The following is a 12922-nucleotide window of genomic DNA, read 5'->3' on the forward strand; positions in this document are numbered from 1 at the left end:
GGGAGACTTGTTCAGTACCACTTGGCGCTGAATCCCACGTAGAACCCTTCGCCCACTAGTCACTGCATACAAATTTTGAAGCATAACGCGGAAGCTACTCAGCTCCACTGACAACAGCACCCAAAATAACTAACACAACGACCTCTATTCTATGACTCGAAACGCCAACACCCACAACTCTACCTCTACATGCCCACTGCCCTCACCGGTCTCGTATACAAATTCTCAATCACATAGTCCTTCTTCGGCCCTTTAACATTATACCTCGACGTCCACCTCTCAACCACCGTCCCCCTAAAATAGAACTCATACTCCACATTATACAAATCCTCTATACCTGTATCCCATTCATTAGCACTCATCCTCTCCCGTTTCCCCCTCCAAAAAAAAACTCACATAAATGCGAACTCCTCGCCCTCCACGGCTCCCCCAACTCCCTCTCCCTCCCCTCAACCAAAAACTCAAGTCGATGAAAAAAATAATCGCTCGTCTTGCCATCACCTTTCGCGAACCAGACGTCCATCGCATCACTCTTCTCCTGGTAATGATAGATATAGCTCCGTTTCGCAGTCATGGTGCCGCCCCAGCTGGGTCGGAAGTCGCCTTCCTCGAAATAGAGGTACTCCATATCCGCCTCTTTACTTGTAGGGAAACGGGGCAGGAAAGATGCTGTGCCGGAGAGCGTGCCGGATGGGAAGGTGGGGAGTTGAGATGAGATTGTGCGGTCGAGGTGCCATGTCCCTTGCAGGGCGCGGAAGGTGGCTCGGGCTACGAATTTCCCTGCTGTGGAAGAGGCGGTGAAAATGCGGTCAATGATCGAGAGCTCGTTTTCTGCTTCTTGAACTTGAGCGGGTGAGGTAGTGGAGGGGAGATAGCGGGGAGGAAGAACGATTCCTGAGCGTCCAGTCGAGTTTTCGGGCTCGGTTCGCTTGATGTCTAGGATTTCGGCGAAGGATTCCATGAGATAGGCATAATCGCCCATGGGGAACTGCGCTCTTCGAGGATTGTTTCTGAGTTTGAGCATTGTGTCCATGGTTTTGTCGTCAGCTAATGCTTGTTGTGCTTTGGCGTCGCCGCTCCATAGTTTGGCGAGGTATCGTGCTTGCATTTCCATTACTCCCCAGTATGGACTTCTGTAGAAGCCAACGAAACCTAGAGAGGGGATTGAGCGATTCACGACAGTGTGGACATTGAGTGCCAATGGGAAGCCGTCGTCGTTGGGATCGAATTGGAGTTGTTGTAATAGCTCTTCTGGTAGGAAGCTGAGTGATGAAGAAGCATCGAAGCCTGTTGCCGATATGACAGCAGCAATCTCGGAGATTTCTTCAACTTTTCCAGATGAGCTTTCGACCTGTGCTTCTTATTAGCATAATTTCCCTTCTATGATTAGAAACTAAGCAGAAAACAATTCCCAAGAAACGGTCAACACCGAATGTCCATATAGCGAATCCTTCATTCTGACAAGACTCACCTCCATACTCGTCCCCTCGCTGGAAATAGACTTCATCCTCCCCTCCACAACCTTAATCTTCCCTGCCCTCACAAATTCAGTGTAGTAATCACTACAAGCCAACATCGGCGGTTCATTCCTCACAGCATTGCCCGTCATATTCAGGACAGGAACACCGTATTCCGTCTGATCCGTCCCAATATACGTATTCATGAACCCATGAACCATTTGCGCACCCTCAACAGAAATATGTCCCGACGTATTCTGAATCGGTCCCGGTGGTCTCCAGCCCAGATTATAATTAACTAAATCCAGCGGCAAGAATTCCGGGGACGAATTATTCTTCTATTCCTCATCAACCACATCCTTTATCCCCAGGGGAAAAACTCACCTTAACACCCTCCCCATCCTCTCCCACCGGATCCCGAGGGAAAAACAACGGCATAACCCAAACCGGTTTCCCCACCACATGAGTAACCGTCCAAGCACCCCACTCCCTCGCCTCGGCCTCATCACCAGGACTATTCGTCAACGAAGAAATCTGCAACGCAACCGCAGCCGCCGTCTCAACACCACTCATCTGCCCTCCTACAACCACGATATTCCGTCCTTTCACACCCTTCAAATCCCTCTTCCCTCCATCCGTCAGAAAATCCTTGACATCCCTGACTTTCGAACTATGCCACACCGGCACACTGATCTTCTCTCCCTTCAAGGCATCAGGAATCTTCTCCCGACCAAAAAACCCCGTCCCCACAACCAAAAAATCAAACTCCCTCTCTTCCTCGCTTCTCTCCCCTTTAACCACAACCCCCCACTTTTCACCCCTCTTGCTCACCCTACTCACCTCAGCCCCAAACCTAACATCCGTCCCCTCCCCCAGATACCTCTCCCCATACGCCTTCAAATACCCGCCCACCTCCCACGCCCGCGGAAACTCGCTCTTCCCCTCCCCCCACGAGAAATCCGAAAACGCCACCGTATGCCGACTCTGATTCGTTTGCATCTCCGGACTCACACCTCCCTCATTTTGGTCAGGAGAAAGCGGCCAGAGGCCGCCTATGCGGGGCGATTTTTCGAAGAGCGTCACGTGGTGCGTTGGTGCGAGTTTGGCTGCTGCGATGAGGCCTGAGGGTCCGGCTCCTGTGGGAGATGTTAGAGATAGGATGAGAAATGGAGGAGGGAGAGAGGGAGGGAGGGACGTGCCTATTATTGCGACGGTTTTGAGGGGGGTCATTTTGGTTGTTGTGAGGGTTCGAAGTGCGAGTCTTAGCATGTAAAAACTCGCCGATGGGGGAATGAGGTCCTCATCTGAGGTCAAAGGTGGAGAGAAGTAAAGAAAGGAAGGTTCGAAAAATGAGGGATAGAAGATGGATGTATGTATTTATCAGCGAGAGATGGAGACCGAAATTCTTACTTGCATGGATGGATCAGTATGTATGCGGGAAGATCTAGAGAGGCTGAGGTGAGGTTCTAGGGGGTGGGTTTAAGATAAGCGAGGGCTTTTGATCAAGAGACTCCTTTGTGATCATGCGGAGACGTCAAGTTGTGGTCAGTCGTGCTTTGAAGAGAACTGAGACTCTGTATTTTTATGGAAAGTGTGTAATTGCGTAGATGTTTTTGTCACCTCAATTCTCAAGATGAATGTGAAGGATTCGAAAGGCGGTTCTAGTCACGTGAAGGTGGCAACCTGAAGGGAGGATGGCTATCACCTTGGAATTCAGCTTGGAAGAGTATGCAGAGTTCCGATGATATTGAAACAACTGAGCAAATCATCTAGGATCCCAGAATAGGTGCAAAGTAATCCATTAAGTATCTACTCTCTGTTGAGCGAAAGCAACTACCCTGGGTATCATACTATCAGCAAAGAAGCTACTATAGACGTCTATTTATGATTCATCACAATCGCAACGCAAACGTCCCAGAAGATCTTTACAAAGTGTAATAGAAATCTGGACGCATATCCCCCAATGCCTCAACATGATGGTCACTCAACCCTTCAACCCAATGATCTCGCTTTCCAGCCTTCCTAAGCTTGTTCTCTCTTGCCAAGAGAATCCGAAGAACTACGCTCCCACCAAGCAGGCAAACAATCATGTAAGCCATGACTACGGCGTGACCAACAGTGTACTTGGGACTCTTGTAATAGATGTTGCTGCTGACGATACCATTCAAGTTGCCCCAACCAATCACGAAACCTAGAACGACTCCACGCTTGTAGACACCTTCGATGTTGTTGGCAACCCAAGAAATCGTGTTCGCAATGCAAGGATAGATACCGAGTGCTCCGAGGAAAGTTCCGGCGTATTTTACTCCAGCTTTCTGGGAGCCGAGGAGCATAGCGAACCCTGCGATTCCGAGGAAAGAGACGAGGATATTGCAGAGACCTCGTTGCTTTGTCCTATCTGCAATATATCCAATAACGATGGTCAAGATGGCGGCAGCAGCATAAGGTGGCACCGTCAAGAGTTGAGCCTTTGTACTGGAATATCCAAGTTCGTTGATGATGCTGGGCAGAAAGAGCGAGAATGCATAGAGCGGCATATCACAGCCCATGTAGATGATCATTCCAAGCCACATCTTGTAATCCTTCAAGGACATCCAAACGTACTTCATTTTGAATTCTTCATGTTCGGCAGAGGATTGTTGGTCAAGCTTCAAGCGGCGGATAACTCGTTCACGGTCTTGCTCTGAGAGGAACTTTGCATCATCGGGAAAGTCGTGAACCAACCAGATGGCACTGATCCCGAAAAGGACGGTGACCTACGTGAAATACTATGATTAGCATATTTCAAGTTCCGGTTTACGAGAGTGATCAGAAAAGTTAGAAGTGAAAAGGAGAAGAAGTTTGACGTACAATACCCTCCAAAATGAAGATCCAAGCCCAACCTGGACGTCCTCCAAGACCGTTCATCTTCTCGATGGCAGCGGCAAGAAGACCACCAAACGAGCCAGATACAGCAGCGGCCGAGAAGAATATGGCAGCACGAATACCAAACTCTGATCTCTTGTACCAACACGAGAGATAATAGTTGATACCAGGGAAGAGACCTGCTTCAGCCATACCTAGGAACCACTTTCACAACTCAGTGTCTGCAAATATTTATCGATATAGGTGACTTACACGAGCAGCCATCAGGCCCGACCAATTGTAGACGAAACCCATAAACGTCATGCATATTCCCCAAATCACCCTATTGTAAATCAGCAGATGAAATGTATTGCATGGCCGGTGGAACCGGTGGAACGCACATAATGATCGGAATAAAGACCGAAGGGCGGAGACGTTTGAGGAGAATGTTGGTGAGAGGCTCGAAGACGGCACTGCATCCAAGTCAGTATGCATTGTTTGCGAATCAATATTGGAGATATCCCAAGAAACGGGAGGAAACATGAGGCTAGAATAAAGCTCATGCAGACTCCCGTCATATTGGAACTCCTCCGGGTATCGGACTCACTAGGAGACGAAGAAAATCGACAACGTCGCATTGTATTGGCCGGTCGTCATGCCGTGAAGGGACTTTTGCAATCCATCGATCTTTGCATTGCCAATATTGGTTCGGTCGAGGAAGGCGAGGAGATACAGAATGCAAAGCTCGGTATACGATCAGTATTGAGCGGCAGAACGTAGTGAAGAATACTTACAATAGGAATCAAGGTCCAGTCCAGCTTTCGAACAAGCTTCTTGTCCTGCAGAAAACCATCAGCGGAGCGCCGAGAAAGGGATCCCGTCTTGGAAAGCTTACAATGGCAGCTTTCTCTTCGGCGCTGAGATGGGCGTCAGGATCGGGAATCGTAAAACCACCTGGATCCTTCTGGCTGATGGGCGCATTTCCGTTGCTTTCGAGATGATTTAGCGCGACGACCTTCTCGTTCGAGCTGTTATCGACCTCGTTCATGATGGGCTTCTCGTTCTCCATTTTTCGGTGTCGGGTTCGAGGTTGTGGTTGTGGTTGTGGTTGCGAGATGGTGACGAGGTGGAAAAACAAGGGAGCGGGATTGAATTTAAAGAAGGACCTCGATAAGTAGTGACTGTATGGGGAAGGATCAGCAATCGGAAGCAGCTTTCCCCCATGCACGCGCGCTGTCAAATGATGCAAACCATTTCTCGTTGGAGGGAGCTGGATCTTTATTTTGCAGCGTCTGGCTATCATTAATCCGCTCCTCCTAGTCCCGCTGAAGAATCTCATTCGAAGGGCTACACAGTCTCACATGGGGTAAGACAGGGATCACTAACGACCCCGCATCATGATGACCGGCAGCTACCAATAATCATTTACTTACAGCGGAAGCCATGACATTGCTGGGGGGACACATGCTTCTACCAGCTCTTCAATGTCTCCTTTTGGAATTTATTCCCGAGTGAGACCCGACAGCATCCCTTCTGTCTGGATAGCTGCGTCTTCAAGATAATGATAATGGTAATGGGGTTCTCCATCAATCCGGGCGGGACATGGCGGGGAGCTACAGGGGCGAGCTCAACGTGGGGACACCAAAACATATGCTTAGCCTCGGTACACCTTCGGCGTGTGCATGCTGGTACTGGTAGTAGGGGAGTCACTACCAATTGTCTGCCGAATCTCTTAGTCAGCAGCCCAAATGTTGTGGAAGATGGTCTGATACGAAGAGAAGAGCTTTGTTCCAGCCATCGCAGGCAGGAAGAATAAGCTTAATTTCCAGACACGAGCCGGTCAATCGGAGGGAGTTTGTTGGAAGCTCGGACCCATGTCCACCCAATGGCCCGAGGCAAAAGGGCTGAACCCATCAGTCAGCACTAGTTCTAGTATAGCACAATGCTTTCATTCTTGAGGTCTTCTCTTCTCTTCTCTTCTCTTCTCACCGTTTATTGGATCTTGCCAGGGTTCCTTCCGTGATCAATTGCCACGAGGCACCGTTACTCCGAGTACAAGTGTCACTCTTGTACGGGAACTGCTCGTACTCGTGTACCGCTTCACCGTTCAGTATGGTTCTACGAAAACATTCAAGCCAATTGCAGGATCTCAGAACCATCGTGCAAGCCTGCCAACAATACCTTTGGGGGAGATGCTTCGCCAGTGTGGTAATACAAGATCAGGGACAATTTCTCTTTTTGGCCTCACTCGCATCAAACTGCCACATTGTGTTGAGCCAGCAATTCGAGTCGTCCAGCGGCAAGCCACAGCCGAGAGGGCAGTCCCAATTGTCCAACGTCTTATCTCTTTCTCAGTGGGAGCTTATTTTGAGCTTATTTTCAGTACATGTAAACGTACATTTTGATTTTATTGTTCTGCTCAAAATGTATGGCCATCAAGAGTCCAGGCATCCGTGGGAGAATTGGTTCAAAACATGTAATTTCATGATCAACAATTCAACTCACCTACCAACTGAGTCTCTGATCCTTCCAGTGAAGTGAGAATCCTTGGTAAGCATGCCACATCAGAACGTGGCCCACCAGGATCCTTTCTGAGGTATGATCCTCATTCAGCATTATCTAAGTGCAAAGTGCCATCCTCTGCTAGGACATTCTCCCAAGCACATACACTCTAACTAAACCTAAACATTGAAATCGCAACACCTTAAGCTAAAGTCAGGCCGTGGTTGAGAACACTCTTGTCCCAAATACTAACTTTCAATCAATTCTCTCTAGTAAGAGACCCTCTGCTCGAAAATCCTCGAGCAAAAGTCTAGAAATATTGGTAGCTAAAGTCAGGACCACCTTTTGGCAATTGAAGCGATGTGCAACAAAAGTTGAAGTAATACCATGTCGGTAGGTAGACAATGCGTTAACTTTTTATTCCAACTTCACTCTCAATATCAATAGCCCACTCTCTTCTGCACTCCTTCCCTTTCTAAAACGTCTCTTTATCTGCCCCCAATAGCCTCCTCTTCTTCTCCTCCACCGATTTGCCAAACAAAGATAATGAACCTCAAAAGCACTGGTACCTATGAGAGAAGCTTGCTTCCTTCCCTCTGAGCCTTAATTTGGAAGTGAAGTTCTTCGTATTATAATCCGTCCTTGCCCTCTTTTCTATCCTTTGAAGGTGGGAGATGGGAGTGGGTGGGGGGTAGGTGTGGTAGGGTAGTAGGCGAGCTGTATCAACGTTGTTCCGCAGGATAAGGATCGATTCCTCTATAAAATATTATTTTTGTCTGTCGCATGAATTCGACTTTGAATCACTTTCAAGGCTCTCAGTACTTTAGCTTTGAACCCAAACTCTAGGGCGTGTCCCTTTAGTATAAACTCTCCAAAGATTGAAGCGGGGGGTCATATTTCAAATGCTGTTTACACTCTAGCTCTATACTCTCACTCTAGCTCTGTATCCTTACCTCCAACCCTTTACTCGCTCCAGCTCTATAACCTCACTCCAGCTTTGTATTCTCACGCCAGCCCTTTACTCACTCTACCCTGTTTAACTCTCTACTTTAAACCCTCTACTTTAAACCCTCTACTTTAAACCCTCTACTTTCACCACCTACGAAAAGTAGAGCCCCTACAAGGGACCCGGAAGGGTATTCAACTTAACCTTTCAGGGCCCCAGATCTTCGGTTTCAACTTTCCGCTTTCAGCTTGTCACCCGAGGCGCCTTCATTCGACCTCTCTCACACTCTGCGCGCCTGCTGTCAGGGGTAGAAGGAGTCTACAAGAGACTTTCTACTTGAGAAGAGGAACAGCGGGCACCAAACTCATCGACAATTTTCTTTACGAGAATGTCCGAGGTGATTGTGGAGTCGAAACAAATTGTCTGATTTTTTTTTTTTTTTTTTTTTTTGGATGGTTTGCTTGGTGCTGTTTTGTCAGGTGCCTCGGAGCGAGTTGAGATTGCTTTTGGGACATTTTAGTATCACGGTTTTTTGAAGAAGATAAAGTGCGAACTGAAGACGAATTTTCATTTTCCCAGAGCCACCCAAGCTTTTACAGACACTTAGCAATGACAACAACACCAACCAAGCCGACCAAGACTACCGCCAAAATACGAACCACCGCCAACACGAACATTGACCGCATTTCAGAGCCCGTCTCTCTGATCAACTTTGTTCCCTATAAGTGATGTTAGTGAACACATCAGAATGACCAGGGAAAGGAGAGTACTTACAGTTTCTGCAACCAAAGTTGACGCCAGCCGAAGCTAGCAAAAGTAGTCAGGACGTGTGTCAATGTCCCAACCCATGGAGAAAACTTACAGAGGGATTGGACAGAGTAAAACGGACAGGGACCGCCGGGGAACGGGCAGGGAGAGCCGGGGCGCGAGCGAGGGGAGCCGGGGAGGGGGGAGCCGGGGGGGGGAAGACGAGTACGCGAGTAGGGTGGTGTTTGTCTCTTCTTCTGTCTATATATACGTACATTAGCATACTGTGCGTTTGCTATCATGAAACGAAAAGAATGTCATAACCAAGATAGACATAGTCTAGCAATTGTGCACAATAATAACAAGCAGCGGGTGGCAGGAAAGTGCGAAGTGACAGCAAGGTATCAAACAATTCCAAGGTGTGAAGCAACAAGAGGATGTGAAGTAACAGCAATATGCAAAGTGTCAGCAATGTGCAAAGTGTTAGCAAGGTGTGAGGCGACAGCAAGGTGTGAAGTGACAGCAAGATATTAAGCAATTGCAAGATGTGAAGCAACAAGGCGATATGAAGCGATAGCAAGGTGTGAAGCGATAGCAAGGTGACAAGCAATTGCGAGATGTGAAGCAACAAGACGATGTGAAGCGACAGCAAGGTATGAAGTGACAGTAAAATGCAATCAGTAACAAGAAGGAAGAGATGCAATGCAGAAGCCAAGACAAATGGATTCGGAATGGAACTGAACCTACCATGGGACCTCCTGCTCACACATCGATGTTAGCAAATGATGAGAAGAGAGGAGGAGGGAGATGACTTACTGAATTTGCGAGGGGGTTTCCTAAAACTATGACCGTGACCAGCCATCGTGAATTCGGACCTGGGTTCTGTCAGTTGGGGTTGGCCAACTGAGTAAGACACTCCTGAATGGATTTCTGCCCAGCATCATGAACTGAGTTGAACATGTTCCGGTTTTCACCGAGCAGTACACGGCAAGCTCCTAACGCTCCCTGACAGTATATAGCGCGTGCCATCAGGTCCATCTGCCGTCCAACTAAGGACCCAAACATGAACAAAACATTCATCTGTCAAGTCAACTCGACGATTCATATAGGAGACACTCTCCCCAACCAAAGTAGGAGGGTTTGCGATCACCGAATGATCCATGAGAGCCGTGCTTATGTCCTACAGAGGAACCGTTCATGTGGAGACACTCTCCCCAACCAAAGTAGGAGGGTTTGCGATCACCGAATGATCCATGAGAGACGTACTTATGTCCACAGAGGAACGCGAGGGAGTAGCGCCGCCACCAAGTACTCATTACAAACTTGCAGAACGACAGGCATGAAAGCAGAAAGAGCCAAACAGCAGAACAAAAAGAATACCGGTGTCTTACCTGATGGTGGAGGTGGTGAGGTGAGGTGAGGTCTGAGTTGAGTAAGGGTCACGTGATGACAATATATAAGTGGAGAAGTGAATTGTTGTGCTGCTGTGCTGTGCGGTGCGGTGCGGTGCGGTGTGCGGTGCGATGCGGTGCGGTGCGGTGCGGCTCTGAAGAAAAAATTTTTTGGAGGGGGGGGAGGGCGAGACTATATGCTCACTGTGAACTGGCACTAATTCCAGATCACTCACTTGCGAACTAGTGAAGCGACCAATCAACCGACAAGGTCTTTTGTTCTCGTTTCGCTTGTTGGCGTTGCCAGTGTGGTTCTGCTCTTGAACGGTTGATGTGGTTGATCCGGTTTGCAGTTGACGCTAATTTTCGTCTGGGTCTGCTGGAAACTCTCCCTCTCTCTTACAACGTTTTTCAGGAGTAGGGCATTTGGAACAGGCACAAGGCATATCACTTAGATAGAACATGCAGCATGAGTGTAGAAGAAGTAATAGAGGCTTTTCCAAGTTCCAGATTGTAGATACCAGTGTATACCGTTGAATGTGTCGCTGTCATGTAGCTTGCGACCGTACAGTGCCGCCGTGCAGAGACTGCCCACACCACCTCCAAGAGTGCCACGATATGATTGGGATAGACTATCCTCATCCGTATCTACTATACATCTTCTCATACGAGTCCGAACTTGCTTCACCACCGTAGTCCTTGTGTAGCTTCTGCAGTGGCACCGACCGACCGAACTTCGACGAAGGTGCCTCCATACTTCGGACACTTCGAAGGAGGACAGTATGCCTAACAGGATTTGAGATCTCTTAAATTCGAAGACTAGGAGACGATATGTATTTCGATGAGGCATCGTAGGAAGAGGCAGAGTCGCAATCCGTGAGGAAGATTCTCGCGGGCGAGTCTTCTACAGCTCGTCTTCTGCAGGCCCTACCCTTCCGCAGCTCAAGCAAGGTAGAGCGAAGGAGGAAACAAGAAACATAAGGTATAGCAGAAAGCTTCAAAGCACCGGCGAGGCAATTTCTGCTGCGTGGGCGTCCTACTGCTGCAAGACTGATTCTGCTCGCAGGAAAGGCACGTGACGGCACTGTAAACTCTAATTTGAAAAGGAAGGAGCAGGCAGTTTGTCACTAGACGCGCACTTGACTCGACGGAGAACACATCTGCACTCGCGATATAGAGATAAAAATATGCTAACAACAGCCTGAAATGTTAGAAATCAGAAAGATTGAAAATTGAGGAAGGAGATGTCGTCCAAAACTTCCAGAAAAGGACAAGGCGGCCCGCAAAGCGGGCTAGCCACATTCGGCAACGACCCCTCACCCGAACCCCTGAACGGGAATGCTCGCGTACGAGATAGGATTCTATAAACAAATTAGATATGAAGATAGAATATATTCTAAGGTTTGTAGGACACTATAAGTAAGCAAAAATTCCCGATGGCGGAGTACCGAAATAAGAATTGAAAGGGTGAATCAGATTATCGATACATGAATTTTGCAACGTGAATTTTGGAGAATATCGTTGTCCTACGGGTTCTCGGCAATCTAGAAGTAAACGATTGTGTATCTTGGTCCTTTGTAACGTACGACTCATGGAATTATTGTTACACACTTGGAGAAAATCTGATTCTCCTCCAGATTCTAGAGAATTTTCAAGTAAGTTACAGCGTATTCTGATCTTGTACCCTGATCCTCTTGTTTTTAGCACCCATGAAATTATTAGTAGCTAGGGCACATCTTGGAGAATCTGTTGTCGCCCAAATCCTGGGATAGTCACAAGAAAATATAGTGTCCCCTAGTCTTTTTTTGACTTTGCTATTAACGAAATTTATTCAGTACTTGATTTCTGAAGAATCCGATTGTCCCTCAAATATTGGGAGAATGACTAGTAATTTCGTCTATTTTCAATACGTGCTTTTTGGACAATGTGGTTGTCTCAAATCCTGAGAGATTTCCGAAAATATGTCAACATCAATTTCACTATCCACGACCTACCACAATTAGATTCCACTTCGATTTAAACGAAATAAATTATTTATACTATACAATCGATCTTACAATCTTCTCCAACGCTCTCCACATCTGCTTCGAAAACTCTTTCCCTTTTCGTCAAAATTAGTCATCCCTTCACGATAGCTCTCCTTCCGAAGACTCTCCTTCCAAAAATCGTCGACCACACCTTTGCGTCTTCTTGTCTCAAATCCTTCTACATGTTTTCATCTTGGGTCCGGACAAAAGCGATAAATACAGCGCTTCTTACCCTATCGCCTTCTCCGCTAGCCCACGTTCCCCTATTTGCTCCCCGGCCCGGTCCCGGACCCGGCCCTGCAAGTTGTGTGTCCTCTTATCTCAAGTTCTCCTGTAGGTTCACTTCATGGGCTGGGACATTGATAAGACTTGACTAACTATTGTTTCAAGATTGGGCTTGCTTCGACACTGCGGCGAAACACCTCTGGCGGAGAACAACTTTGATACAAGAGGCTGATACCAGAGCTGGTGCGGAGGTACACTCCTTTGGGAGAGGGCGGCAGCCAGAGAATGTGTAAGTCTCAGCTTGTGTGGGGGAGATTGTACAACTCACGATTTATAAAGGAACGAAGAATTGCTCTGGCGACAGAAGTGGTCGTATTTATATTCTTCCTCTTCGATCCCTCTCCTCCTCTCCCCCTCTTCCTCATGAGAAGAGGAAGATGTCACGTACCCGGGCCGCGGAGATAGACAAAGTAAGTCTCAGCTCGTATGGTGAATTTGACACTAGCTTACATTGTTCCCAAGAAATTTTCTTGGTGAGTTTGGATAATCGACAAATTTTCGCTACACAAATGGAGGAAATTGTAAGTTACATTCTTCAATTCTTTTTTGATTTTTGATTTTTGATAAGTGACTTTTCGTTTTTTACTCGGGTTGAACATTCACTGAATCATATGTGTACGAGTATAGGGCACCACAGTTATCGAGGAATTTTTTGCGCGAATGTCCGACCTCACCTCGGACATTAAAGACATTGTAAAGGAGGCTGCGGGTGTCGTACATGAA

At 47.5% G+C, this 12922-nt stretch overlaps 3 protein-coding genes across 3 annotated transcripts; all 3 read right to left on the reverse strand.

The window, feature by feature from the left end:
- Positions 1-136: 136 nt before the first annotated feature.
- LY89DRAFT_714417 (FAD/NAD(P)-binding domain-containing protein) lies at positions 137-2875 on the reverse strand. Its single transcript, XM_018218129.1, has 5 exons — positions 2657-2875; positions 1842-2593; positions 1472-1795; positions 397-1351; positions 137-337 (listed from the first exon to the last, which is right to left on the reverse strand). The coding sequence occupies exons 1-5, from the start codon at positions 2724-2726 to the stop codon at positions 186-188; spliced, it is 2253 nt and encodes a 750-aa protein (XP_018077029.1). The 5' UTR covers positions 2727-2875; the 3' UTR covers positions 137-185.
- A 394-nt stretch (positions 2876-3269) lies between these two features.
- Positions 3270-5527, reverse strand: LY89DRAFT_607426 (MFS general substrate transporter). Its single transcript, XM_018210459.1, has 7 exons — positions 5197-5527; positions 5096-5140; positions 4909-5045; positions 4703-4774; positions 4575-4644; positions 4308-4526; positions 3270-4213 (listed from the first exon to the last, which is right to left on the reverse strand). The coding sequence occupies exons 1-7, from the start codon at positions 5368-5370 to the stop codon at positions 3383-3385; spliced, it is 1548 nt and encodes a 515-aa protein (XP_018077030.1). The 5' UTR covers positions 5371-5527; the 3' UTR covers positions 3270-3382.
- Positions 5528-8323: 2796 nt separating this feature from the next.
- LY89DRAFT_777733 (uncharacterized protein) lies at positions 8324-9358 on the reverse strand (the record flags this gene model as incomplete). Its single annotated transcript, XM_018222159.1, has 4 exons — positions 8324-8468; positions 8524-8556; positions 9244-9254; positions 9313-9358. 4 exons carry the CDS (start codon positions 9356-9358, stop codon positions 8343-8345), a joined length of 216 nt encoding a protein of 71 aa, XP_018077031.1. The 3' UTR covers positions 8324-8342.
- Between the last annotated feature and the right edge of the window lie 3564 nt (positions 9359-12922).

This window comes from Mollisia scopiformis (assembly GCF_001500285.1).
Source record: "Mollisia scopiformis unplaced genomic scaffold LY89scaffold_3, whole genome shotgun sequence".
Taxonomy (NCBI): Eukaryota; Fungi; Ascomycota; class Leotiomycetes; order Helotiales; family Mollisiaceae; genus Mollisia; species Mollisia scopiformis.

Bases quoted from the DNA above. Each gene is read 5' to 3' on its own strand.
- LY89DRAFT_714417 (XM_018218129.1), bottom strand. From the start codon at position 2,726: ATGCTAAGACTCGCACTTCGAACCCTCACAACAACCAAAATGACCCCC. The intron at 2,594-2,656 runs GCACGTCCCTCC...CATCTCCCACAG, and splicing joins CAAAACCGTCGCAATAATAG to GAGCCGGACCCTCAGGCCTC. The intron at 338-396 runs GTGAGTTTTTTT...AATGGGATACAG, and splicing joins GGCGAGGAGTTCGCATTTAT to GTATAGAGGATTTGTATAAT.
- LY89DRAFT_607426 (XM_018210459.1), bottom strand. From the start codon at position 5,370: ATGGAGAACGAGAAGCCCATCATGAACGAGGTCGATAACAGCTCGAAC. The intron at 4,775-4,908 runs GTGAGTCCGATA...ACTTGGATGCAG, and splicing joins TCGATTTTCTTCGTCTCCTA to TGCCGTCTTCGAGCCTCTCA. The intron at 4,527-4,574 runs GTAAGTCACCTA...GAGTTGTGAAAG, and splicing joins CGGGCCTGATGGCTGCTCGT to TGGTTCCTAGGTATGGCTGA.